This window comes from Haplochromis burtoni, unplaced genomic scaffold, assembly GCF_018398535.1.
Source record: "Haplochromis burtoni strain Fernald_Lab_line unplaced genomic scaffold, NCSU_Asbu1 Contig_175, whole genome shotgun sequence".
In the NCBI taxonomy this organism is placed as follows: Eukaryota; Metazoa; Chordata; class Actinopteri; order Cichliformes; family Cichlidae; genus Haplochromis; species Haplochromis burtoni.
This window is the reverse complement of record NW_024582536.1, coordinates 1,186,288-1,214,167: the sequence shown is the minus strand read 5'-3', so window position 1 is coordinate 1,214,167 and position 27,880 is coordinate 1,186,288. Positions and strand designations below refer to the sequence as shown.

Genomic DNA, 27,880 nt, shown 5'->3' with positions numbered 1-27,880 from the left:
GCTGTCACCTGTAAGTCCACTGTTTAAACACCCTGACTTCATTTGTGATCTGCTCACACTGCGCTGTTTTTCTGCAGGGGGAAGGAGAAGAAGCCGAAGGCCCCGAGGACGCTGATCACTGCTGACGGACGAGTCTTGAATATCAATGAGCCCAAGTACGAAACGAGAAACAGAAGCAGGTTTTCCATCCTCACTGTGATGGCATGTTTGTTGCAGCAATACATGACAACTTGCTGCATAGATGATTGGGATCAGATCTTTAAGTATAACATTTTAAAGCCCTGACTGATCAACAGGTTCAATTTGTATTTTGGAAACAATTATAAAGGAAAGCTGCAGGTCCACAGTTTCTATCACAGTTCTTCTTCATATCTGTCATGTTTTTACTTTGGCTCAGTGAGGCAGGTGAAAACTTATCAGGTGCTTTTTCTGGTCCACTTGCTGTCGTCCTGTTGGGGAAAAACCTGAACGCTTGCAGGCAACCCTGCTCCTCCTCCGTTATCCAAACGGTTTATATCATGAGCAAGGCCACAGGGGTCGAGGCCTTAAAGCGCACCTGATTTCATTGGTAATCTGAGCTTAGGACACGCTCGGGTCAGGAATATATGCTTTATGTGATATATCACCTTACTGCAGCGGGGCGACAGCACGCCGTGCTTCACTGCAGCCTGTCTCGTAGCAGCCAGCTCAGTAAAGATGCACACGAGTGGCCGGGAACGTCACATGCTGCAGAAACAAGTTTAAGCCATAAAATAATGTGGGTTTGACCAACCTCACCGTCAGGGTCGTCTCACAACATCCAACTTTAGAGCAAAAAGAAACACATATACAGCCTCCTGCAAAAAAAAAACAACAGTTTGGGTCTCCACAGCTAATTTTCTCCTTTTTAAGCCTGCATGGTTTTAACTAAATACCCTGTTTGGATTTTAAGTTGATGTCTGTATCGCAGCTAGAATCACAGGACTGGAAGGCACCAACAGGAAGTCTACTGATCGGACTTTATCTTCAGTCATCTGTCACTTATGGCTCCAAAAATGAACATCGTGGTGACAAAAACTCTGTCTTTGAGCTTTCATAATAATTTGTCCATCTATTATATACAGTCTGTGGAGGCACGGTGTAGATAGCAGTGTTTACATTAAGAAGCAGTGTCATGTGTCCTGGTTTGAACATCTGGTTTGTTGCTCTCTGTGTTGTTAACAGGCTGGATTTCTGTCTAACAGAAGATGAAGAAAACAACACGATTATCTTGGACCTGGAAGTTTACAGGTAGGAGCACAAACTCTCTGCAGCTTCATTTATCAAAGTTAAAAACTAATCATGTCTTAAATGGGGGTTCAAATGGACTGAGCGAACAGACCTGTTTTATCAGTCCATATTTAATGGTGAGACACAGAGTTACTCTCAGTTTTGTCAAATAATATTGAACCTTAGATATCGATAAAGGAAAAAGCTGTACCTCGTTTTATTTTAAAATGTAACTTCTTGCTTTAAATGAGATCTGTGTCTAGTCATGGTTTGTCTACGTGTGTGTTGTGTAGCTGGTTTCTGTCTAATGTGGTGGCTGTTTGCACCAAATCCGGTTTACCGCAGCCACATCGAGTCAAATTGATTTAAACTGTGGTCGGAGCTCAGGTTGGGAAACCCATCACGGTGCTTCTTTCACAGAGGCGGGCTTTTAGATGTCCGACCAAAACTCTCCACCCGATCAGCTGATCAGCGTCTGTACCTGTCTGTGTTTATAATGACTGACCTTCCTCTTCGCACAGACACATGGACACCTCTTTGATCGATGTGGACGTTCAGCTGTCGTACGCCAGAGTCAGCATCAAGGGAAAGGTGCGCTGTAAAGCTTTTATTTTTATACTCAGATTAACTGGTGACCTTTCAGATTAGGTGATGCCTAATTTGAAGTTTAGCCTGTGCGTAGTTTTGGTTGCACACTCTGAACTTTACAACAAATCCATTAATTTGGGGCTTTTTCCATCTTAAAGGGCAGCAGCAGCCACTTAGAGTCAGTCATTAAGTCTTTGTCAGCTTGTTAAGTTTGTTGTTCAGACCCTCACTCACCACCGTTTCCATCATGCAGATATTCACAGTCACAGTTACGCTCACCTTACTCGTACCTGATTGGACACTTTTTCCCGTCAGAGCTGTCTCAATACTTCGTGGCGTAGATTCGTCAAAGAGCTGGAAACATTCCTCAAACATTTTGGTTCATTTTTTTATGACAGCATCACAAAGTTTCTCCAGATTTGTCAGCTGCACATCCTTAAAGTGAATGTCTCGTTCCACCACAGCCCTACACTGCTCTGCTGGGCTGAGACGTGGTGACTGTGGAGGCCATGTGACTACTGTGAGACAGTCAAAGAGAGATGCTTTCAGCTTGAGCATAAAAATAGCCCCCACCTCATGACACCAGCAGCAGCCTGAGCCTTTCATACGAGGCAGGTTGGAGCTTTGCTTTCATGCTGTTGGCACCAAAAATCGAGATTCATCACATTCAGAAATGCATAAGAAAATGATTCAGTGCAGTGAAAACGTTTCACAGCCAACTCAGTACAATGTGAAATTTTTACCTGGACGAGTGTAAGAGAATTTTAGCTGTCCAAATTCTGCTGTGCATCTTAAAACCAAAGAAAAGTGAATAATAATAGTAAATATTCAGAAGCAGCTCTTTGTGCACAGTTCTTGGTCGGTGCCTCTTAGATTGGTCGTTTTTTCCCATGTTTGTCATCATATTTAATGTTCATGTCTCTGTGTTTTTGTGTCTTGGTCACTTCCTGTTTGAAGGTTAGATTCTGACGTGACTTCCTGTCTTTGTCTTTGCTCCTACACCTGCTGCTGTTTTCACCTCGCTCTTCAGTCAGACCTCTGAGTCTTTGTCTTTGCTTTCCTCTGGTTGTTCACTTTTGTTTGTTATCGGCTCGTGTCCTCAGAGCTCCAGACTCCACTTTCATTCTCCTCTCATTCACACTGGAAGCAGGCCAGTTTAACCACAGACTGCTGCTGTCAGCCAGTGAAGGTCCTTGTGCTCAAGGGCACTGCGACAGTAGTTCTTGATGAAGATTTTCCTAAATGTATTTCCATGTTGCTCTGGGATTCAAACCTGTGAATTTTGAAGGCTCTAGGAGCGCAAACAGGAACAAATCAGCAAATCTTTTCCCGTGTTGCTGAGTTGAGGTAACTGTGCACATGTTACTTGCAGTTTGAGGTATTTGTACTTACTGCAGATATCTGTTGGCCTCTAAAGTTTACAGGAAGCACTTACCAAGCAGTATGTCCTGCATAGTGCAGCTCTGATTTCTCACAGTGAGGAGTTCAGAGACTGCAGGCAGCAGCAGACTCGCTGCAGGCCGACACCAAACTGGAGCAGCTCCCCTTTCAGCAGCACCCCAAAGCCAGAGAAGGTCTGAGATGAATGCACATATTTCTGTCTGCAAACAGAAACTGAGAACTAAAGTTTTCAAATTCATTCACTGATGAAAAATATGATTAATTTTGAGAAGTTGGTGCTTCTAAAATCTGTGTGTATGTTTACAGTAGCTTCATATTTTGACATTGAGGTGACTGGCAGAGGTAGCATAAGTGTAAGTGTGCAACATGTTTTTACTAAATCAGAGTAACACAGCTATTTACATTAAAAATCTACAATGTTTTTAAGGTTAAGTGTTTTTAAGTGTCTTTGCAGAACGTGTGGGCCCAAGCACATAGTTTACATACAGAGCTTTAAGGTTGGTAATAAATCTCAGTGCTTCACGACAGACCCAGCATATGAAAGCATTGAAGATGCACATGTATAAATAACATGTTCATAATCCATCACTGCCATGAAAGTGCAAGAAAGAAGTTTCGTTTTCATCTCAAAGGACAGACCGACTTTCATTTACCAGTTGAATGTAACCTGAAGAAGAGGGTCATCGGTATTAATTCCTAAATACAAAGAGAGTTCTGAAAAAGTTGGAATGTAAATAAAAACAAACTTCAATAATATCCAGGATTGTTTATATATGTAAAAATATATAACATACATCAAATATAGCAGTGGTCCTGGAACCGAACCCTGTGGCACACCTTTAGTTATATTAAGCATGCTAATGTAAAACAAACAAAGGAAGAAGAATAAAACCAGGAAGACAAATGTTAAAAAAAACAGGTAGCATGTAAGAACTGTAAAGGTGTGTGGCCCATGTCATCATGTAACGCATGGTGCAGTGAGGAGCTCACCCAGCTGCTATAAAGTAGTAAAAGTGAGACTTCTGACCAAACCTCCTCGAGCTCTTCTCTTTTTCTCCTACAATCTCAGTTTTCCGCTGTGTTTTGAAACACTGCCTGTTAATGCAGAGATCTGTCTGCAGTGTGGAGGATGTACGGACGACTGACTGCTGTGATGTTGCTTGTTGGGAGCAGCGGGAACGTGTGATAGATGGAGGAGCAGATTTACAGAACATAACAGGCCTCCAGAATCTGCTGAATCATCAAACCTATGTGACGTCGGTATTTTTGGAAAGAGTTTTAATATGCCTACTATGAATTCATTTCCCAGATGGAAACTGTTTTTTTTTTCTCTGTAAAAATGGCAGCTGTCCAGAACAAATGCACCACAAATGTGCTCTGTTCAAGCACACACCTTTACGATCAGTAATCAGTCGAGTCTCCTGCAGCAGAAGTGGAGCCGCTGCAGCCCTGCTGGAGGTTTCCTGCAGTCTGACAGGTTTATTGTGACAGGAGCCTCCGTCCTGCGCATCCACAGCATTTTCTCCCACGTCTTCCAAAGCTGCTAATTTATTTATGTTTTTAGGAATTGATTTCTGAGGAAAACAGTTACTGCATATGTATTCAGTCATATGAACAACAGCACCTGACATATTTAGGTGTGTCATTTATTTAACAACTAAAAAATGCAGAAGCCATGTGTGAAAAACCGATTCCATCCCGTGAAACTTGTCGAACCACTTTCAGTGCAATAACCTGCAGTAATCATCACTGCATCAGTCTCTCACATCGTTGTGGAGAAATCTTAGCCCACCTTTTTTACAGCAGTTGTTCAGTTCATTGAGATTTGAGTGAATTCATTTATGCACAGCTCAGGTTGAGGTCTGGACTTTGACTGGGTCATTGCAACACTCTGATTCTTTTCTTTGTAGACTTGCTGCTGTGCTTGTGATCATGGCCTGATGCATGACTCACTTTGAGCCAAGCTTCATATTTGACTCTTTAATACTTTGGCATACAGAGGAGTTCATGGTTAACTCTGACTGCGAGGTGCTCGAGTCATCAGCCTCCTCCACCATGCCGACAGTCTGTCCTGATAACTGTTTGGTTTCCAAACATCTCCACTTTGTCTCGTCTCTAATCTGTGCTGCCATGTTGTTTTTAAAGAGAAGAGGCTTTCTCCCTGTAACCCTCCAAACAAGCTAAACTTGTTCAGTCTTTTTCTAATTGTACTGCCATGAACTCTTAAGATGCTAACATGCAGAGTTCTCGGGTTTCTGCTTTTTCTCCGAGCACTGCACGCTCTAACCTTGATAGTAGTTTATTCCAGTTCTGTTTATTCCAGCAATCCTTTCCTGTGAAAGTAGTAAAGATGTACGTTAGTGAGCTGACCATGAACACCTCAATGACCTGAACCAATATTGTAAAAAAGGGCCAAGACTCCTCCACAGTGACGTGAGCACTGATCACATCACTGTCAGTACTGAAAAAGAGAAGTTAGTCATTCCTGCTGCAGGTGCGGTGGACTCAGTGTTTCTCACGGCTGCAGAGAGTCCTGTGAAGACTTTTCTCACGTCTTCAGAGAAGACTGTATACAACTGCAGCCGTCGTTTTCAGCCCCAGATGTTGCTGCTTTGCATTGACTTCTGCTGCTTTAAGCCTGGTTAAACAGCTGTTTCACCACACGATGAACTTTTTCCCCTCATGAATTCGGAGCCCTGCAGCTTCTGAGTTCTTCTTCTCGCTGCCAGACTCCTGAATGTCATGGCCGCACTTCAAGCTGTTACATTGTTTATGGATGGCTGTTGTGTGCCAGAGGTCGTCCTGATTGGATGGGCGGGGTGATTTACGCAGTGATACATCAGTCCGGGCTTTCAAAATTCCTTTTTAATACGAAGTCGTTGAGAAGAGCGGGGAGAATTGACTGGAGGAGCCATCTGTGAGGAGTGTATATCACATCAGACACGTCTCACACTCTGCAGCTGAAGAGTTTTCCTCCTTAGTGTGGCTTTCCTCACATTCCCCCTCATAATCAAATTGAATTAAATGAAAAAATGAAAAAGTCCAATTTTATGCCCGATTTGTCGTCCCACATGCTTGATTCTGGTTTCCATAGGCTTCCTCTCCAGTGATTGATCGCCGCCGTTCTGTTTTGGAGCTATTCTGGTCACTCTCTCTCGAGTCCTTTCTGGAAAGCGTACCTATAAAAAGACCCGCTAATGATTAAAGTCATTTGACACACTGGGATGGCGTCGGTGCCAGATCAGCGCATTAATCTTACTAATTAAAGTTGTGAATAATTTACTCTGCAGATATTTCAGGTGGTTCTGCCGGCCGAAGTGAAGCCCGACAGCTCGACGGCTCAGAGGTCCCAAACCACCGGACACCTCCTCCTGACAATGCCCAGGGTACGTACAGGTACACGTCACACCTGAGCCAGGTACGGGACGCTGCAGCAGGAAGAGGTTAAAAGGCTGCTGCAAAACTTCACAGAGACCTTTTGCTTCTTTGGGATGTTTTCTGAAAGGTTGGGACGCTTTGTAAAAAGTCAGATTACAGTGATTTATCCTGTTACAGTTTGAGCGCTGATGATTGACTGTGTGTGGACCTACGACTGTTCCCTGTTCTTTTTTCACTTGTTCCTCTGAAGATCAGTCGTATTAAACTCAGAGTTTTAATAAAGAAACTCTTTACTGCGTCTATAACAAGAAAAACAGGTGCTGATGCTGCAGCATCGCAGCAGCTGCTGCTATTAATCCTCCATATGGCTGTTAAATCCTGCAGCAGAGCGCCTGTAAAGAGTTCAGAAACCAAAGACTGAAAGCTGTTTGTGTCGTCTTTTTCTTCTTTTTCAGGCTGAAGGTGAAATCAAAGTGACGAAGACCGTCCCACGTCCACCCAGAGTGCGTCAGAACAGACGCAGCGGCGGCTTATCGGAGGATGATCAAAGGTAGCTTCAGTGCACAGAGCTCATGATCACACATCCACACACTGTTGGACAGGAAGGAAACAAATATTAACCTCCAGTTTCTTTTTAATAATCTTTATGATGAGCTAAGAAAGCAAATGCAAGGATGGAATAAAACATTAGAGATAAAGAGACGTAACTTTAAGCACCGCGACAGATGAAAACAGAAATTCAACCTTTAATCTTTGGTGTAAAGTGCAGCGCACATCAGCGTTTCACAAACTGAGGCCACGCTGGGGCGAAGTACTTCTGTGAAGGTAAGTTAGTATTTTTAGAGCACGTTTGAAAAACACCTTTAAGAACCAAAGTACGTCAAACGGCTCAACATGAAGGGCAACAAGAGACGAATACAAGTACTGAACATCTGCACGGTGGTGTCTGCAGGCTCATGTTTACACGTGACTTTATTAAACATCAAGTAAAAGAAGAGATTTACCAAACCGCTCCTCCAAAATAAAACATGTTTATCATCGGTGAAAGGTCTGGACTGTGCTGTTATAATAACTGCAGGATGCCTTTTAGCTTCCTAATAGAAATAAAAACATTATTGCCTTAGTTTTGCTGTGTGACTGTCCAAAGATTTAGATCACCATTAAACCAGATGCTAAAGATTCTCAGCAGCCGACTCAGTTTGCGAGTGTCAGAGGGTCTAATAGGCAGGTTTATCTGTCTGTCATCAGCATAGAAATGAATCACAGCTGACAGAAAGGCAGAGGTCAGTCTGCACATACGTTACATGTAACGTATGTGCAGACTGACCTCCTTTTGTCCTGTCTTTCTTCCTTCACCCCAAACGGTGGTCAGCCCTTCCAGAGCCTGGTTCTGCAAGTTGTTTCTTCCTGTTGAAAGGGAGTTTTTCCTTCCCACTGTCGCCAAGTGCTTGCTGATACACTGTATTGAGGTTTTCTCTTTAATATTGTAAGATCTTTACTTTGAGCACCTTGAAAAAACTGTTTGATTTGTGATTTGATGATTAAGTGAAATTTAACTGGGCATTAGTTTCTTAAACTGCAGGAATAATGTTATGTGATACATGCAAGTTTCTATTTGTGATGGTAATAGATGATAAACAGTCAGAAATACTAAGTTTATAATACTATTAGGGCATAAAGAGGTGCAGCCTGCAGGCTGCTCTGTGTTTGTGTGAATGAAGTCGAGCATTGCTGGCTGTGGTGTTAGTCTGAGTTTGGCCTTGAGTTTAATACGCACATATTTAAACACCTCTGGCTCATCAGGCCCCCGTTGCCCTGATTACAGACGCCTGTTGTATTTTAAACACTGAGCGTGACTCATTTTATCAGCCGTGTTCATGATGGCGCTCTCCCTGCTCGATGACCGTGTGCTGGGCGGAGATAACCTTGACCCACGCGGCATCATTACACTTGGGAGGAAGTGAGGAAGAGGATTCTCCACAGTGAAACGTGTCTGTGCTGCTGGGCTCATATTTAGCTGCAGGCTGCTGAAAACAGCTGCTGCAGACCACCAAACTGTGAATGTGACCCAAATCCCACTCTGAGAGAAAAGAACAATTACAATTATTTTTGGTTGAATTTAAACCATTTTTGTCCTTTGAAGCACTTGGAGCTGGTTTGGCTCACCATTCTGGTAACATACCGCTGTTACACTTTTTAATCATTTTATATAAAGTTAAAGGAACAAACCTGAGTCAGCAAACACCTTTTTCATATCTTGTCTCTATTTAAAAGCCTCCAGCTGCCCTCAGACAGCATCTGCATCCCCCTCCTGTGTTTCTGTCAGATAGTTGGAGACCCTGAACTGCAGGACTGTGTTTGTGCAGTTTTCATGCAGTTATCTATAAAATAATATGACTGTTGCAGACTATTTGAGAAGCTTGTGCTTCAGTAAAAATCACAATCATATACATCAGGAGGAGAGCAGGTGTATTTTTACTTTCAGTATATGAGAAGAGGTGTGGTCACGGCTGAAATATACACACATGTATGTTTCAGTTCTTTAAGGTGATTAAAAATTCTGCCCTTCAGTGTTTGTGTGAGATTTAAAAATGAGGAGAGGGATGGGAGATGTGGCTCCAACAGAGCAAGATGGCCATAAAGGTCCAAAATGTGTGTAGATCATCTTTTATATACAGTCTATGTTCTGGTCAACGCTGTGAATTTGTAAACGTGCAACTTTAAGAGTCAGGAGAGAAGATTTGGAGTCTTTGTGTTTGTCTCATCTTCACTGACTGAAACATGAACGATCAGCAGCTCCTCTTCCTCTGTGAGGTGATGAAGCTCTCACTGAGGTTGAGCTCAGCTTCACCTCTTAATGACCACATTAGTCTGCAGAGCCGTGTAACTGATCCCCCGCTCCCTCTGCATGCCTGGAGGTGTGCTCTTCACCACGCCACCATCATCATCATCATTACGGCTTTATGACAGAGTCGCTTCCTGTCCTTCATCTGTCCCCATCAAGCTCCATAAAGAGTCCCAGTGCAGTCCTGGGCTCTTGATATAAATGCTAAGGTGACAGGTGAGCTCCGCTGCTGCCTGCTGACTTATTGCATAGTTTCGATATGATAAGGCGTGACCTTTGACCCCTGGGCCTTTAGATTCTGTATTCTGCCTCGGGTGTGCGCGGAAATTGATCTGAAGGCCCTGATCAGGTTTGAAATGGATTTTTTTGATGGCACGAAGCAGCACTAAGTGTAAAATAGACTCAGACATAATCTCAGACCCTCGGCTCACAGCGCCATTGATAAGTGGATCTGAAAGGTTAAAGGTCAAGGTCAACTGGAAAGCCCAGTCTGGGTTGTTATAGTAAACTCCCTGAGGTTACATTAATTGCAGATAAACAGAATTAAAACAAATTTTTATCTCCCCTCAAAAATGAAGTAATCAGTCTAACAGCTGCTAAATTACTGTTTATTTCTCAAAATCCAAAGTTCTGATTTCCGATCACGTGAAGCAGAAAAATTTAAACTCTTGATAATTCTCCACCTAATTCGACAAATAAAATTCAAACATTTTAGGCACCCCAGTCAAGTTGGTGACCTTTGACCCTTCCACCTCACCACCTCTGACCTCGTGGCCAAACTTGGCAGGAAACTTGTTAGATGATGTGTGTGGTGTTAGAACCCTGTTAGATGTTCTCAGGCGGGTAATATGGCGTGCTCTCTGCCTCAGTACCCACGAGGACCTCCACTATGAGTGACCAATGACAAGAAGCCATGTTGGACTTTCTAACCAGGCCGGGCAGAGGAGGCCCGGGACTAGCAGCTCCATTTTTATTTCTTATTGTTCTCTTTCTTTCATTACAGTTTTAAATGTATTTACTGTGTTCACAGTTCAAGGAAAGAGAAGAATTTCCTTTCTATCCATCATTGAACCCATAAATGGTGAATCTGGACTGTTACCAACTGAACTGGGTCCCACAAAGCCCCCAAAATCAAAGTCTGGAAATTTCTAGATCAGTATTTGGGAGTTTTTTTTTTTTTTTTTAATATTTAGGGTTGTTTATTCTCTTTCACATCCAGGCTGAGATAGTACCTGCACTGATGCAGAGGCTGACAGCTCTCTGATTTAATCTCATTTCTAATTTTCTATTCTTCTAAAAATTGCTTCTAATTGAAATCTGTCTGTTTTCCATATTTGAAAAGAGGACCGTCAGCTGTTCATAATTCACGTTAATCTTTTTATTAAAAAAACAAAATTAAAATAAAGGCTGTTTGCGCACAGCGGACTCCAGACTCTTCTAAATGTGACACTTACAGTTTTCATTTCAGTGAGGCAGATCTCTGTCGAAAAAAAGAGTTCTGGAGTAAAGGTTGTTCCTCTAAATCAACCTAATCTTTTAATGAAACCTCTCGGGGCACTATGCGCCCATATCTACATGACATGGACTTCCACAGCCGATAGGTGGGCATATTAAAGTAGATCGACCTTCACGTTCAGCTCTCTTTTCACCACAACAGACCGTCTGTCGCTCTCGTCCTTCATTATTCCAGGACTCTAAGATATTTGAACCTCTCCACACGGAGCCGCTCAGAACATCATGGACACTTCTGCAGTACCACCTCCAGCCGAAACCTTTCCGTCCCACATTGAGTTTACCTTTGTAGTTCAGCACAAGGCTTTTAAAAACTGGCTGTAATGTGTGTTTGCAAGCGATCCATTAAAGCCTTTGAATCTGCACTCAGGTTTAAATCATATTTTTGTCTTATCAAAAAAGTCCACATCAGGAAGAAGCTCGGTATCTGCGCATTAACCTCGTCTCTCTGCGTCCACGTGACTCGTTTAGCCTGGTTCTTATCTTAACGTGAGCCGATGGGGTTCAGATCAGACCCGTGACATCACCTCACATCCACTCCAAAACCTAATCCTCTGTGGATCGGTGGCCGCAGACACTGAACAGAACCCGCTGATGTTGTTACTGTGGCTGAGTACAACTCAATTACATCCCCATTACCGAACTGAGAGTGATAACCCTGCAGGAACTCCGTCCGATAAAAGCTTAGTCATAGTTATTTTCCTGCAGACTTCATCAGCACTCAGGTTACTCTGAGAGCTCATGAACTTCCAAAGTTTCCTGCATTTCTACTCGGTTCTGCAGTATTCACATCTATTCACATCTATAAACACTGTGCTGAGGCGTAACGAGGTCTAAGAAAGTTTATGAAAGAAAAGTTGATGGGAGAACACGAGCACACCTGTGCACAAGTCTGACCCGTATGTACAAACATATTTGAGACACACGGTGAGGCGCTGACTGGAAGCCAAACTTGAAAAATACGAAACCTTGTTTACAGAATCAGACTGGAGATGAATTGGTTTGAGTCCCTCTGTGATCAGTTAAGATATCACAGTATCAGACGCTCCCCTATCGACGTGGCATTGGTGGGGAGGAAGAGCTCCCTTCTAACAGGAAGAATAATGTGGCAGAACCAAAGTGAGGTGCAGGAGGACTGGTTGGGGGCGGGCTGGGTCAAAAAAAGCAGAGTTAAAAAATGAGGGAAAAAAGCCAAACTAAATGAAAACCAAAAATATTCCAACACGACACAAAACAGCCGACAGCTCTAAGTCCAAATGCAGATTCACTGGGCGTCTATAAGGGAGCTGTTATTTCCCAGCAGCTGCTGTGACTGGTACGTCACTGCTGCAGGATATTGTGCATGTGGAGCAAAGCAAAGGGGAACTGTGAGTGGCATTAAATTCTTCCACATTATGATCATATTTTTCCAGGTTTGGTTGTTGGACTCTGGAAACATCCTGTCTTACAAACCTGTTTGACCACAATATCAAATGTACTAAACGTTCATTTCTGAAATTCGACACGCTTGCTTTCTCTGTCCGAGGTTTTCCTGACGCGGTGTGTTTTCTCTACAGTCCTCCGGCAGCTTTATTCCCCTCTTAATAAACAGGCGGGAGAATGCAGAGAGTAATGAAGGGGCTCCTCGTCCTCCTCCTGCGTCCTTCTGATGTTTATTGTCAGCTGCTGTGCAGAAGATTAAATTATAGTAGCAACGCTCTTCCTGGAAAATTTTACTAAAAGGAAGCCTAATTATTGGAAGAGCATACGCTCCACACTGTGGACTGGATCAAGAGGAGACCAGGATTTGGGTTAGTTTGTGGTATTTTTCTTTAAGACATTGAGATTGTGTCTTTTAATCTTTCTCCTTTCAGTTTAACATTTATTTGTAGGTATTATAGCACGGTGGTTAGCACTGCTGCCTCACAGCCAGAAAGCCCTGAGTTCAATTCCACCATCAGGCCGGGCTCTTTCTGTGTGGAGTTTGCACGTTCTCCCCGTGTATACGTGGGTTCTCCAGCTTCCTCCCACAGTCCAAAGACATGCAGTTAGTGTGGATCGGTTAACTGGAAACTCTGACTTGCCCATAGGCGTGAATGTGAGAGCGAATGGTTGTCTGTGTGCTACAAAATACAGAACTAGTTATGAAAAACAGAATTCTTCAGACAGCAACATAAAGAAGGACTTTTGCTTTGCAACAGTCTCACAAATAATGCAATTCAATTTTATTTCATCCATATAGCACCAAATAACAGCAACAGTTGACTGGAGGCACTTTCTGTTGTAAGGTAAAGACCGAACAGTAATACAGCAAAACCCCCAAAATCAGACAATCCCCTACGAGCAAGCACCTGGCAACAGTGAGAAGGAAGAACCCCCTTTTTAACAGGAAGAAACCAGTGGCAGGTCGGGGAGGGGTGGCCATCTGCTGTGACTGATCGAGGAGGATGGGAGGAGAAAAGGCACAATGTCTTCTACTTCACATTTAAGCAGGGTGATTCCTCTGTGCACTCCAGCAGCACAGCAGCCGTGGCTAGGACTTTTATTGTGAAAGGGAGAAAAAAATCAATTTGTGCACACACGAGTGCAACAATTTAGCATCAACTGGTATGTCAGATTAACCCAGTTGTTGAGTGTCATTGTGTGTCTGTGTCCCCACGGTGACGTGTTACATTGCGGTTAATTCGACAAACACAATCAGAGAAACCCCCGGAGACGGTTTGCTGCTCACAGCACATCTGAGCGTGAAGCCGGCATCCTATAAACTGATCTGATGGGTTAATGGACTTGATTGTTGTGAGATGGAGGAGATGAGTTCAGAGGAGGAGCTGGATCATTTCGGTTTGATGGTAACAGATAATGTGGAAAATTGACCCCGGAGATGAATTTATGGATGCTTGAGTAACAACACTGAACACAACAGTAAATAATGAACACATGAAGTCAGTTTGTTTCCACAGAATATTTCTGATACACAATGAACATAATTCCAAATATTACAGTAAACTGGTGACTGATTGTAACCAACTCCAGTAAAGTTGAACCAATAAAATAGGTGAAAAAAGGTGAAATGGAAAAATCATTCGGGCTTTAATCGATTGAGGATGTTAACAGCCAGGAGACCCTGCTGTCGTGTTGGGTTCTCTTTAGGCCCCGAAAACGTCTCATTTAGAGACTTTAAACTCTTAAATTTGCATCCGCAGAGGTCGGCCAAAAGGAAAATGTTTGTCCTCTGGACATGTTGGAGATGACTCGTGGCCACTTGTTTCAGCAGGAGCGAGGCTCTGTGTGATATAAGACCTAAACTGGGTATTTGCATATAGTCAGAGATTATTTACAGTCTGGGGGTTTATTAACTGAGCGTCACGTGCACTTTGCACCATCGATCACATCCGTGCGAGCGCTCATATTGATGTTTTACATTAAATCTGGGAACCTGAGTGTTTCTGCGCAGCATCAGCACCAACAATGGCTGATTTATTCTCCTGTTCTCATAAAGCTTCTCAGAACTGGGAGCTGCTGCTGCTGATTCTGAGAACTCAGATATTTTCTGTGAATTTCTCCTCGCGGTGAGGAAAACTATCCTGAGAAAGAGAGAAGTTATTCACAGAGAACCCAGAGGTCAGAACCGGAGGAGGTAGGAGGACTTTTAGAGTTTCTTTAGCAGACACGTGAAGGTGATGAACTGCTACGTGCTCGATCGTCAGGGATGATGGTGGTCTGTCCCAACTGCACATACGCATCACCCTCACTTTAATCCTGATAGCGGCTGGTGCTTCGTTTCTTGGTACAGTCAGGAGTTTTTTCTGTTATCGTTCTTATTTTCTTGCTTTTTGGTGGGTTTACCTGCCGGTCAGCTGCCACGCAGATTAAAACTACCAGCGTGGGAACAGCAGTGACTGCTCAGGTGAACCAGGCCGATGCTTTCAAACAGCTTGAAGGTTGAACTGATTCTTTGAGGAAATCATTTTCTTTTTGTACGTTTCATGAACTCTACATTTTGCTCTCCTTCCTGCGTCCATTTTCACTAAGATTTAAATCTAAATCCAAACGTTGAGCATCTTAAAACCATGTTCAGGATTTTCCGATATTCACTATAATGACTCCAGACTTACACTGACTCCCTGTAAGACTCCCGTGGATATTGCTGGAGAATCCTAATGTTGGAGACAAATCCTTTTCATCCACCAGCAGCTCTGTTATTACAGTCTGAGCTTCGCCCTTTTTATTAATTACTTCGTTTTTTTTAATTAAAGCGTCACCACCTTATCTCTGTACGAGAGGCAAACGTGTTTCCTGACACAGAGAAACAGGGCACGTCAGTTTGTGTAACTGTGCGTGAACATTTCTACACTCACACACTGCATGGATCAAATGTCTGGGTCACCTCCACATTACACCTTCGGGAGCTGCTGGGCCTCAGAAACATCCCGTGAAGCTCCTGGTGTGCCGTCTTTGTGCTGATGTTAATGCCGGAGGAGGTTTGGAGCTCTGCAGGGATTCATTATAATAACAGTTCTCACAGCTGATCCAGCAGTGAAGAGAGCATTTCAACAGCTGAGCAACACAGTTAAATTCATTGACCATCCTTTGATAAATGTTTGTAGAGGCAGGCTGTGGGGCCAGCTGCTCGTTTCCGGCCCAGTTCTGTTGTTTATTTAATGTATTAATGAAGGAGGAGTGGAGGAGGCCAAGGCGCTCTCTTTCTCTACACCTGTGTCTTTCACGAAGCTCTTTTACTTATTTAAGACCTTCATAATTCTCCTTTATCTCGACAGGAAAAATAACGTTCCCGAGAGGCTCGAAGTCGACCCGAGCAAGCGCACAGCCGTCGACCTCGCCAACATCGTGCCACGCCAGATCGCCAAAGAAGGGCCGATGGAAGCATCCAGACCGGATCCACCAGCCGCCGAGGATCACTTCTCTGAAGGGTTCGTGGACGACCCTGATGTCCCCCCACTCATATAAGAGTACAAGGATGAGCTTATATAACACTCAGACTGTATGATTGAAACAAAGAGACGGTATATTTCCTTTAAACGGACCTTTACATTTCCTCTGACCTGCAGATGTGTGCAAATGAACCACTGCAGATTTCCTGATGTGTATGGTTCAGTCTGCAAACCTGATGTCTCAGCATTTAATAAATGTCCTTACCACCAGCCTTAAACACATATTAATGAGACACCTGGACATGAATTCAACTGGACAGTTTTATTGTTGGTACACAAAAAGTAAATGTAATTAAAGCTGTGAAGAGGCAGCTTCCACTCAAACACATTTTCTGCCCTTTTTAAAGCAGCTGTAAAGACGACATGGCCGATCGGGGGAAGACTCTCTGCTCGTTACTGCAGCAGGGCGAGGCCGAGAGCTGAAACGCTGGCACAGCTTTACTGAAGCAACGCAACATCACACTTCCTCACTATAAACATCGTCGTCTAATTCTGTGTCTCCTTTGAAATGATGCATTTGTTAAAAGCCAGCCCTGTTAGGAGGGATGAACAGAGAGACGCTGCTGCTGGTCTCCCTCAAACCCTCGTGTAGATTTCAGCCTGAAAATCAATCGTCTGAGTTCTGCCTGTGGCCTGGTTGCCGTCTTGGCTGCCGTTGTGCGTTGCCCTGCTGTGTTTTCTCTTTTTTTGTGATGCTCCTCCTCAAAGCTCAGAAGCTCGCTCACTCTCTGCGCCCGGCTTTGATCAGAGAGCCTCTGCTTCGTGCCCGGAGGACGCCGGTCCAAGCATATTCTGAAGCTTGTTCATCTCTCCTTGAAGTCTCCTGGGTCTCTGCTTTCCTCTGAGTTGTCACCCCAAAAAGCTCGGAGGTAACGACTCCTCCTCCTCCTCCTGGCTCTGAGCGCCGTTACAGCCGCAGCGCCTTGAGAACTCATTTTGGCGTTGGACCATTTTTCCTCCCGACAGCCTCGCTCGTCTTTTATCATCCAGCCTTCTATATTTGGACCCCGTGGCTCGAGCCATCTGGGAGATTTGGATGTTTGTGGTGCGGCTGCAGGAGTAAAAGCCTCTGTGATGCCATCTTCGATTTGAGTTTTTAATATAAGGACTTATTGTTGTTCAAACACATGTAAACTGCAGCGAACAGGCGCCTTTAATGAGCCTCCTGGACCACAGTCACCACACTTAATCATAGGTTTTGCTTTTATTTCAGTTCAAACTGAAAGGTTTTTATGTTTAGGTAACGATATAATGGATTTCTTATTAAAACAAGTAACTAAAGAGCCAGTTTACAGAACACTTTAACATTTTTATATCATCGTTTCTTCCTGAAGTGAAAACATGAATATGTTTACTGGGTTTCCCTCCAGCCAATCATCATCCTGCAATGAAATGTTTCACGCTGCTGTTTAAACATTGAAACACGACAGCTTGGAAAGTTTCCACATTATTTTCCTTCGACCCAGATCTGCGGTCTGTGCTGCACTGGCGTCTGCTTCGTTTCATTAATTATTGATAAATGAGCTTCCCTCTCTGTCGTGTGGCTGTGCAGATAAGACGTTTTCTGTTTGTGCTCACTGTTTTTTTCCTGTGTGATGAAACAAACCAACACCACCGCCGGCCTCTGAAATACGCCCTCGAGGTTCAGGTTGCTGCGAGAGTTTCGTGCGTCAGTGGCAAATGCTCCATTAGTCCCATTTAACAGCTCGTTTAGCTCCTCGTCGTTATCACGGCTGAAGCGTTTCAGTGTTTCTGCCTCTCCTGACTCAGGTGTGTTGTGGTTAACTGGTGTTCGATTGGTGGATGCTTCCTCCATGATGGAGGTCTGAGGCAGCGGTCAGCTTCTTCCCTTACTCTGTTCCTCTGTCTGTATCATTGCTGCTGCTGCCTGAGCCTAAACCAGGTGAGTGTGTTCAGGCTGTTATCCGTCATCACTGCAGGTAAAGGTGTTCCTGTCCGCTTTGACTTCCCTGCAGTGGGAGAGGACACTGCACACTCGTTCACTAACAGCTTGTCAATAACACTCTAGACACGCCAGAAATCAGTCTTTTTGTCTATTTTACTCTCATTTGGAGCAGAATTATAATATAATTATAATAAATGAATAAATGAACCTGTAAATGATTTCAATGAAATCTGAAACTAACGAATGGCATCATAAACTCATGTGGAGAGAGTTCACAGAGGTCATAAATCACGGGAGAAATCAGGTCATTTCATTTTTAATGCTTGCCCTTCATTTTCCAGCCAGAAGAGTCGCCCCCTGCTGGCCATTAGAATGAGTGCAGGTTAAGGATTTTCATGAGGTTGTTGTCATCAAAGTGAGAAATAGATGGAGATAGATCAATAGCCTGATAGACTACTGTAAAAATGTTGGAAAACACAAAATGCCAAATAATCAGGCCCCATCTTATCCTAAAGACCTCGTAGTACCATATGACCCCATCAGAGCTCTTCGCTCTCACACTGCAGGTTTACTTGTTGTATTTAAAAGTAGAATGGGAGGCAGAGCCTTCAGTTTTCACCCCTCTTCTGTGGAACCAGCTTCCAGTTTGGATTCAGGAGACAGACACTATCTCTACTTTTAAGATTAGGCTTCAAACTTTCCTTTTTGCTAGTTCGGGCTGGATCAGGTGACCCTGAAGCATCTCTGTGGTTATGCTGCTACAGGCTCAGGCTGCTGGAGGACTTCCCATGATGCACTGAGCTCTTCTTCTTAATAATTCTTCCTCTTAATAACCTCAATAATTAAAGTACATTAAAGCTGTACTGTTGTAATAAAGTAAATGTACTAAGTTACACCACTGAGTCGGTCACATTGGTTCACGTTGTTCGGCGCATGAAGCGGGGCATGAAGCGGGGCGGGCTGTGGGTCTGTTTGTTGTTTTTTAGTCGTACAATCTGAATTATGAGCTCGTGCAGCGCTGGATTGTTTGTGACAGAAGTAATTGTTTTTTTACTGAGCAGATGGTTTTTAGCACTGCAGATGTCAGAGCTGCAGATTATAGTCAGTCTACCTTTAGTATTGACCTGTGGAGTGAATCTGTTTAAGAAGAGAGTTGTTTTTAGCTTTCACCTCCTTTGCCTGCGTGAACCTCCCTCCTGTTTAAACACTCAATCAGATCAGAACCAGAATGAACCAGATTTTCTTGCCGTCTGATTAAATTCAGAGACACAAGAACCCGTTTCTTATCTGTCCGAGCTCCATCGATTTTTGTCTGTTGCCATGACAGCGGACGGTCCCACTCGTTTTGTGAAAGCAGCACCGCCTCATCGCTTTGACCCGGGTCAGACGGTACTGACTCGTAACGCTCGCCGTTTCCTTTCAGTCCGGTCCATCAGACTTCCGATCACACTCGTCTCTGAGCGGGAAGAAAAGCCTCCAGTTATTTTTATTCGTCTCCTCGGGTTTTCTTCTTTTTCCTGTATTTTATAAGTGCTACATGTCAGGTTTAAGCATTTCAGCCTCTCTGAACTCTCTGCTGCCGAGTCCACTCAGTGCTTCGTTGGTGATGTTTTCATGTTTCTCCTTTCACAGGCCGTAAATAACAAATACAATACAGTGAGAAGAGTTTACAGCCAGAAAACTCAGATATTCTGGCACAAATGTGGCTCACACCTGCAGCTTGACTCGGCGTGCCACAGATCCACCTTATATGGCAGATGTCAGGTGTGTTTATACCACATATACACTCTCCACTTTTTTGGTATATGTGTCCAACTGCTCGCTAACACAAATATATACTCAGCCGGTCACATGGCTGTGCGTTTGGGTATAAGGGCATGGTCAAGACGACCTGCTGAAGCTCTCACTGGGAGGTTCCCACAACCATCTCTAAGGTTTAAACAGAACAGCCCCCCGAAAAAAGGGGGAAATACCCAGTGAGCAGCAATCACCCCAAGCCTGTTGGTATCCTTTATTTATCCAGGTAAAGTCTCACTGAGATGAAACTCTAACTCAGATATTTAGATGTTACATCCATGCTGAAGAGCATCTCTGAACATGCAACACATCAAACCTTGAAGCGTGAGGGGACCACAGTGGAGGAACACCCTGGAGGTGGTTGCATCTCAGCTTAATTACTCCATCCAGTCACTCTGCGGGGTTACGTCCTCGCCGTGCGGCTGCACGCAGAGCCCGGGGACCCAGTGAGGAGACTGGATCCCTGCTGGGCAGGAAAATGTTTGGTTTTATGTGGCACTGGTCTGAGAAGACATTGGCCTTTCCTTCTTTGGGTTCCCTCCCTCTTCGCCTTCTTTCCTCTCTGGGATGAATAATTTACTGGTTTCCTCCCCCTCGCCATCTCTGCGCTGCAGCGAAGGGCTGATGCAGAGCGGTGATGCTCGCTCTGCAGCCTGTGGGAAGCTCTTTATTATCCCGTGAACGTCAAAGAAGGAATCTTATGAAACTCTCCTCACGGGAAATGTTGTCCATAAAGTGGACTTCTCCACTTTTCCTTATTTCCAGTCATACGTGTGCTGTTCCAGTGGTGGATGCTCACATCAAACATGGTCCAAATTTCAATTATTGAGGTTACATTTTGTACTGAGACAAACTCTCTAAGCTCCGTGCTGTTCTTACCTCCTGTTTGTGGAGGGCAGCCAATCAGAAGACAGCTTCCTTGAAGGAGGAGGAGCTAACTGAGCTTCTTTAAGGCAGAGAGTGAGCTGCTTTGATGGATCCAAAATAATCTCAGGAGCAGCTCCAGGTGGAGCCTTCGTCTGATGGACTCCTCTGGGTGGAGGAGCTGCGTTATACCTCTATATGTGTCCTCCACACTCAGAAGCCACGTGGTGATTTGTTGGATTTATCATTTATGCTGAGTCGTGAATCTCCTGGACCGTGACTGAAGCTCGGAGCTGACAGACAAAGTCGTTTTTCACGGCGGTTTGATTCACGACGACCTCAACTGAGCGAGCACTGAATCACACGGCGGCCTCACGTGTTCGCATCACGGAGGTTAACACACACCAGAGCACCATCACCTCTCGTGGAAGGAGGCGCGTCAGTCGGTTTTATTACTTAGTGACATTTAATTTATGTGCTAATGAAAAGTCTACAGCATATCCCTCACGGATACAGCAGCGCTTAAAAGGATGATTGTCTGCTGGTGGGAGCCCGCTCATCCCATCCCCGAACCAAACTGGGTCACAGAGTTCGTGGAAACTTTATCAGCAGCAAAATGAAGTGACACATCAAAGTAGAAACAGAAAATTTATTCTGTGAGACACGTTTAAAGTGTCTGTCCATTTCTCAGTCTCATTTTGATCTCTTAGAAAGCCAAACGGCAGCTTTTAGTTACAGCTGATTGGTTTATTAAAGGTGGGCGTGGCACTCTGAAGCCGGTGTTCACAGACATCAGTGAACGCTCAACATCAGTGCCGCCGACTGAAGCTGTTGGCCGAGAACACCCAACCCCACCCTGTCGGTGAAGCACAGGCCTGGATCAGGAGCATATCCACAATGAGATGAGCGCATTGTGGTCATAAAGAGATGGAGATGGTCAGCTTTTAAACGATGCTCAGCTGCTTCTAAGAAGGCCAAGAAAATATCTCCACAACTTTACAGCACCAGCCTGAGCTGCTGGTCCTAAACCGCAGAGATGATGAAGTTACTAACAATCCCAGTTCTTCTGAAAATAACCTAAATAAATTTATACCAAAGATGAATCTGCTGGCAGCTGACAGTCATTTTTATCTAGCACAGATTTTCCCAATATGTGTATTAACCTCCAAACTGCAGTTCCTGTGATCTCCACTTGAGGCAGTGAGTCAGACCCTCAGAGTTAAATTGTCCAACTTCACAGCAGAAATAAACGTTTTTTGGTCTTTGTATCTCATCTCAGCGCCGTAATTTAAAACAACAACAGTCATCATTGTCCACATAAAGCTAAATAAAGTGACTCTGCTCAGTTTCCCGACCCCCCCTCCTCCTCTCTTTGTCTGTGCAGCTGAAGAGTCGGCCACATCATGCAGATATAACACAGCAGCCTGTAACACCTTTAATTATTCAGCGGCTGGATTTCTGACAAACGCCTTGCTCAGAGTCGCCGTGGGTGGCCCGAGGTCTGCGAAGGCCCAAGCATATGATCCACATCATCTTCATCACACCAGTCAGTGAGCCCTCGCGTCCTGTGGAGGGGGACCGCTCCATCAGGGTGGAAATACTTCATCAGTGAGGACAGAGGCCGTCACTCAGGACGCCCTGCCAGCAAAAAACCCTCTCACTGCACAGGTCACCCATTCAAGGTTTTTCCTTTAATTTGTCACCGCTCCACAGACACAGACTGTGAACGTACATACAGTTTTCCTTATTTATGACAGAAGTCTCAAGAAGAGTGGGATTGACCTGACTTCCTCTGTTGATAAAGGCCTTCAGGTTTGGCATGAACCAACGAGCAGTTTGAGACGGTGACGTGGCTTTTCAGTTTTCATCCATCGCTGCTCCATCGCTGTAAGAGGTGTTTTCATGGAGGACGGGGGAGGAAAGAAGACGTAACAGGTCCATTCTGGAGGTCTCTGTGGGCCCGAACACTGTCCGGCTCCACCTCAGTGCCTGCAGCTCTCAGACATGAAAGCTGAGGGGAGGGTGCAGAATAAAACAGAAAAACCGTCTGCTGCACCTGACAGGTGACGAGTCCAAGACCCCGGAGGACGGCGGAGACGTGGAGCCGCACGAGGACGTTTCATATCAGGTTTATCGTGAAATGCAAGCTGCTCATCTGGAAACAGCAACAGCCTCAGCGTGTTTCTGGCTTCAGCTCAACGTTACGGAGGATAATTTTGACTGTAAACAGGCAGATATTCACCCGGCTGTGACTCATTACAGTGTTACTGTTCAGAAACCCTGATTAAACACGGCTGCCAAAGTCTGAGCTTCAGTTTCCACAGTTAAACTTTTATTTTAGTCTGTTCGCGATTCATTAGCAGGTGTCTGTCTGTGCCAACTGTACTCTTTATGCCCAAGCTAGTGTTAGCTGATAACTCCGCCCACCCGTCCAGATATGGTCAGTGTGTCACCACCAACTGCCGACTTCCTGTCATGCATTAAAATTGTGCGGCCTCATCTTGTGTGTTCAGATTCAGGTTTGTGGACACAAACTGAGATTTTCTGCTTCTAAAGCACAACAAAAGTCCACATTTGGAGGCTGGAGAAGACAGTTTTCCTGGTTTCTATGGTGACGTGTCTCTACTGGATATCAAAGGATCTGAAAATATGACATTTGTCTGCTGTTAAGATACTTTTCTTACAAACTCCGCTGACTGACGTGAAACGGTGACAGTAAAATTACTGCTGCCTGAGATCCGTGCATTATGTTCACCTCAGCATCGCATATGTGTCACACACATGATACATGTTTGCTTTCAGCTTGAAGTTTCTTTCTTGCGGAGCAGTAACTCTTGATTCCGTCTTTGAGTGTGTTTAAATGTTGAAATGTACAATACTGATGGTTGGTACAGGCTTGGACATGCTTTATCTTTCACTATTTCCTGTATTTGATAAGAAGAGTGAAAACTCACAGCAAGAAAACATCAATGACAAGAAGAGGCAGAGCTGAAGGTGCTCAGTCGCATCAGAGGGACAGCTCAGGTGGAGAGGTGAGGCTGATATGTTTGGACATGTGCAGAGGAGGGAGAGCAGAGGCTGCTGGACAAAGGATGATGAAGATGGAGTTTCAGTGCAGGAGGAGAAGAGGAAGATGTCAGAGTCAGAGTTTTCAGAAGCATTCACCCCAGACTTTCAACCAATGCAGTACACGCTGATAGAAATATCTAAAGTGACTTTTACAGTAACAGTTTTTATTATTACATCTATTAAACATTATGAAGTCCTCCTCTGCATAATGTGTAACACTAGAGAAAATATTTTTATTTTAAATCCTGAAATCTGCAGGATCTGCAGATTGTTTCTTTAACTGCAGCAGGTGTGGAGTTTATTTGTTGAGGACTTTTATTGTGAAATGCAGGAACAGGAAGAAGGCTTTTTCACATGAGTGCAGAAAAATCTGAGTTTCTAATCTGGTTCCAACAATCTGATGTAGCAACAGCCACAACGCTCACATCTGGACCACAGAAATTAAACTGTGACATCACTGCAGCTATGTCCATCTTCTACATACAGTCTGTGTGTGGCCATGTTTAAAGCGACATATCTGCGTTTTATTTTACTTTAAACGATGTGTCCAAACATTCATGCTGCAGGGCACTTCAGGTTCCCACCATGCTGCTGCATCATCACATAACTCCAGCTGTCAGCCGCCTGCAGGACGGATGGTCTCTGCTCGGGGACGGCGTGCTATTCTGAGCCTGTAAAATTACATGGATGACAAATCTTCTTCCATTCACGGACACAAGTATTGATCGGAGCCTTCGTCCATCACCAGACACCTCACACCCACAAACTGACACTTGCAGGGAGCTTTGAAATGTTCATCCAAGCGTCGTCAATCTGCTCCTGCCTAAATACCTGGCTGTGACCAGGAGGTCACAGGTTTGAATCCCGCAGGCAGGAGAGGCTTCTGAAAAGGCCTCGCTGTTTCCTGAAGAAGATTAGGGCAAAGAGGCTGTAACTCACTTCACTGGAGGATTTAATGGAGTTGAAAGCTAAAAAAAGGAAAGACCATCAGGAAAATCCATTTTCTTCTAAGCTTTATGGTCTGATTCCCATCTGTCCACGCGGAGCTGGGAAGCAGTGGACCGTCCTGTACAGCAGCAGACAGCTGGAGTCAAATTATTGCTTTTTCAATTAGAGACTCGTTTGGCCGTTTTTCATACAGATAATTAGTCAAATCCGACGACCGTTACCAATTAAGCAGAAATACTAAAGGCCACCAAGACGTGCAATCAATCTATTTTAAGATTGCTCTGTTCTTCTGGGTAAATCCTGTTAGCCTTTGTGTGGTCAAACACAGGACTCCTTCCTGGAAAGAGCGCTCTGACTTTGTCTCATTGTTCTTCCCTGCACATCCACATTTCCACTGCAGATATCTCCAGGATCCAAGCATCGGTCGTGTGTCTGCGTTAGTGTACGTGCAGGCTGATGCATCAAACAGCTGAACTGCGTCATCAGAGTTCACATTTCCTGCTCATTTCATGATCATCACATCAAATGACCGAAAAATGACCTGAAAGAGACGGAACGCTGCAGAGCTCCGACTTTGTGCTCTTTGGAGGCAACAACGAGACGTGTGTTGTGTTCCCAAGCTTACGGCTCTGTAGTGGACAACAATTAACAACTGCAACCTAAAAATCATAAAATAATTGAAGTCAAAGAATCAAAATCAAAGATTTCTCGGAAACAACATTTAAACCAGAGATGTGTAAACAAGTTTCACTGGTAAATCCTGAATATAGGAAAAAGAAGAGCAGTTTCAGCAGCGTGCCTGTGTGTTTGCACATGACGCAGTAATGCTGCTGCAGTAAATGAGAGAAATCTCTCAGCACGACTCTCTGGGCATCAAATTTAAGAAATGACAGAAAAGTTTTGTTCATTCAGAGAAGATGTCCTTTATACTGTGAAAACAGCAGGTAGAAAAACAAATCGTTTAATCGTGTAGTTGTTATTTAAAATAGTATGAGGACGAGGTCTGTGTCTGTAGGAAAAGTTGTAAAAATGCAGGAAATTGCAGTTAAAAGTCCAGAATTTCTGCCCTCCTTCAAATTTCCTAACACTGTCCATCCTGATTGGATGCATTACCGGGCTGATTCTGGCTCCCGGGCCTCATGTTTGACACCCCTGGTTTTCCCAGGCCACAAAGATGTTTTTTTGTTTCTTGTTAGTTTTCTTGTGTCAGTGTTGTATTTTAGTTTCTCCTGTTTTTACTTTGAAGGTTAGGAGTAGCTCTTTATCCCAGATGCAGTCCTTTCATTGCTGGATTGTCTGTTTTGCGTTTCCACCACTGACAATAAATAAATGAATAAAATAATATTTGCCAGGCGTAGCCGAGTTTTTATCTCAGAGAACTTGACATTTCTAATGACTTTTTCAACTTCAAGTTATTTTCTCAGAATCTTCAGCTGGACGTCAAAATTCTGGGATAACCTGAAATGTATGGATGAAAGTTGTTTTCGGCCATCTGTAAATTCACTCGTCCTTGTCTTCATCACTTCATCCAGCCTTCCTGCTTCCACCTTATGCAGTTCTGTGTTTCTTTCCATCCTTTCTTGTGCAGTCCAGGCCGTGCTCATCAGCGTGTAAATAAACCTCAGTCCTCGTTTTGTAGTTTTGCATGTAGTTAATGGTAACAGTGTTAGTGTGAGTCTGTGAAAGTAAACGTGGCTCCTGGATTAGTGGTGCCTTCACAGATGTACAAGTTGACCTGAACAGCAAAGTGACGTCTGAGGTATCAAAGTGTCCTCTTGTTATCACCTCTTCTCACTTATTATGTCCTCAGGCCAAACCTGCAGCTTTATATATTTTAGAAGTGGATCCATGTGGGACCAGAATCATTAATATTCAACACTGACGCCTGCTTCTGCTTTCAGAGGAACTTCTCAGCTTTTCTGCAAAGAAATGTAAAAATCTGAGAGGAGTCAGCAGATTCACGGTGTTGGTAATGTGCAGAGAATCTCAGAGTAGACAGCGGGAGACGGCGGAGGCTGAGCTGCAGAGCCGATGACACATATGGACGTTCACGCGTTCCTTCAAACACCTGAAGCCTCCTGAACACCTGAAAATCTTTCTAAATCGACCTTTGTGATAAAATGAGCTCACAGTGTTACGACGTGCTGCCCCGCACTGTGGAGAGTATTTTCTGTCTTCACTCAATTAAAGTTCACTGAATTAAATGTAAAGTGAAAGTGGCACTCGGCTGGTAAATGAAAAAAAAACCAAATAAACAAACGATACCCGTTCTCACACAGGAAGGTGACTAAGCTCATAAAACAAGAGCACTCTGCTCATGCGTTCTGATTAAAAATGTTCACTCGTCTGCTCACTGTGAGAAACTAGTCCCTACCTTTGTTTCATCCACTTTTGCTTATTGCTAAAGCTTTTATTTTGGAATCAGGCTCTGCTGTAGCTTCACTTAAACTCTTGAACTGTCTGCTCCTTCAAATTAGGACGTCACCAACATCTTTAAACCGCGCGTAAAGACACAGCTGCTCTGTTTTATTCCATTCAGCTGTGCCGCACTTGTGCTGTTTTTATATGTGCTTATGAATAACCTGACCTGACATGACTTCCCTGGATGGCGCCTGTTTTAAAAACAGAAGAGAAACTTCTACGTGTGCAGAAGAAGCAGCTGGTTGTGGGGGCTGAAGGCGATGCTCTCAGGAAGCTGCTGCTACAAACTCTCTGCAGCTGCTGACTTCATGCTTCAAATTACAATGTCAGATGCTGTAAAGCAGCTAATGGTGCCGTAACATATCGCAGACTCACAGAAAGGTGTTTTATTATGATAGAATCTGCCGCCGTGCGGCCTTGTGAACACTCTGTGGTCAATAGCGTCTCCTCCCACACATTGCTGGTTCTCTGTTTAAGATCCAGCACACATTTCAAAAGGTTTGAGAATCAATCATCAGGAAGCTTTACTAACAGGAGGTTAGGGCATTTAAGGTGAGAAGTGTAACGGTCAAGGAGAGGGATCCAAATAAGGAGAGATGGAAGCAGAGGAAAATCTAAAAAGCAGGAGTCATCCACACCTGGGCAGCCAGCGAAGGCAGAAACGTCGTCAAACCAAGAAAGTCCAACACAAGCCGAGAACACAGAAGAAGAACAGGAGCAGCGGCTCCAACGCTAAACAACTACACTGAGAGCGAGTGTGTGAACTGAGACAGGTGGAACAGGAACAAATCAGAAGGTAAAACAGATTTCAAAATAAAACAGGAAGTGTTCCTGGTGACTTATTACGTTCTTCGGTAACGAATCACGCTGCGTAGCTGCAAGGCATCGTGCATTGTGAACGATGAGCGTTAAACTCCAAACAGATAGTGGAGAAGAAAAACACTTAAATAAAAATGATGTTAAATATGAAAA

The 27,880-nt window shown here is 44.1% G+C and overlaps 1 protein-coding gene across 2 annotated transcripts in view; it reads left to right on the top strand.

The window, feature by feature from the left end:
• The window catches only part of dnaaf11 (dynein axonemal assembly factor 11), a 29,205-nt gene extending 13,092 nt beyond the window's left edge, over nucleotides 1-16,113 (top strand). For both annotated transcript variants that reach the window (XM_005934098.3, XM_005934097.3), the window contains exons 7-12: nucleotides 78-155; nucleotides 1,204-1,269; nucleotides 1,770-1,839; nucleotides 6,528-6,623; nucleotides 7,071-7,165; nucleotides 15,730-16,113. In XM_005934098.3, the coding sequence (XP_005934160.1) occupies nucleotides 78-155; nucleotides 1,204-1,269; nucleotides 1,770-1,839; nucleotides 6,528-6,623; nucleotides 7,071-7,165; nucleotides 15,730-15,919 (595 nt within the window). In that variant the 3' untranslated portion in view covers nucleotides 15,920-16,113. The remainder of the gene's footprint in view (nucleotides 1-77; nucleotides 156-1,203; nucleotides 1,270-1,769; nucleotides 1,840-6,527; nucleotides 6,624-7,070; nucleotides 7,166-15,729) is intronic.
• The last annotated feature ends 11,767 nt before the right edge of the window (nucleotides 16,114-27,880 follow it).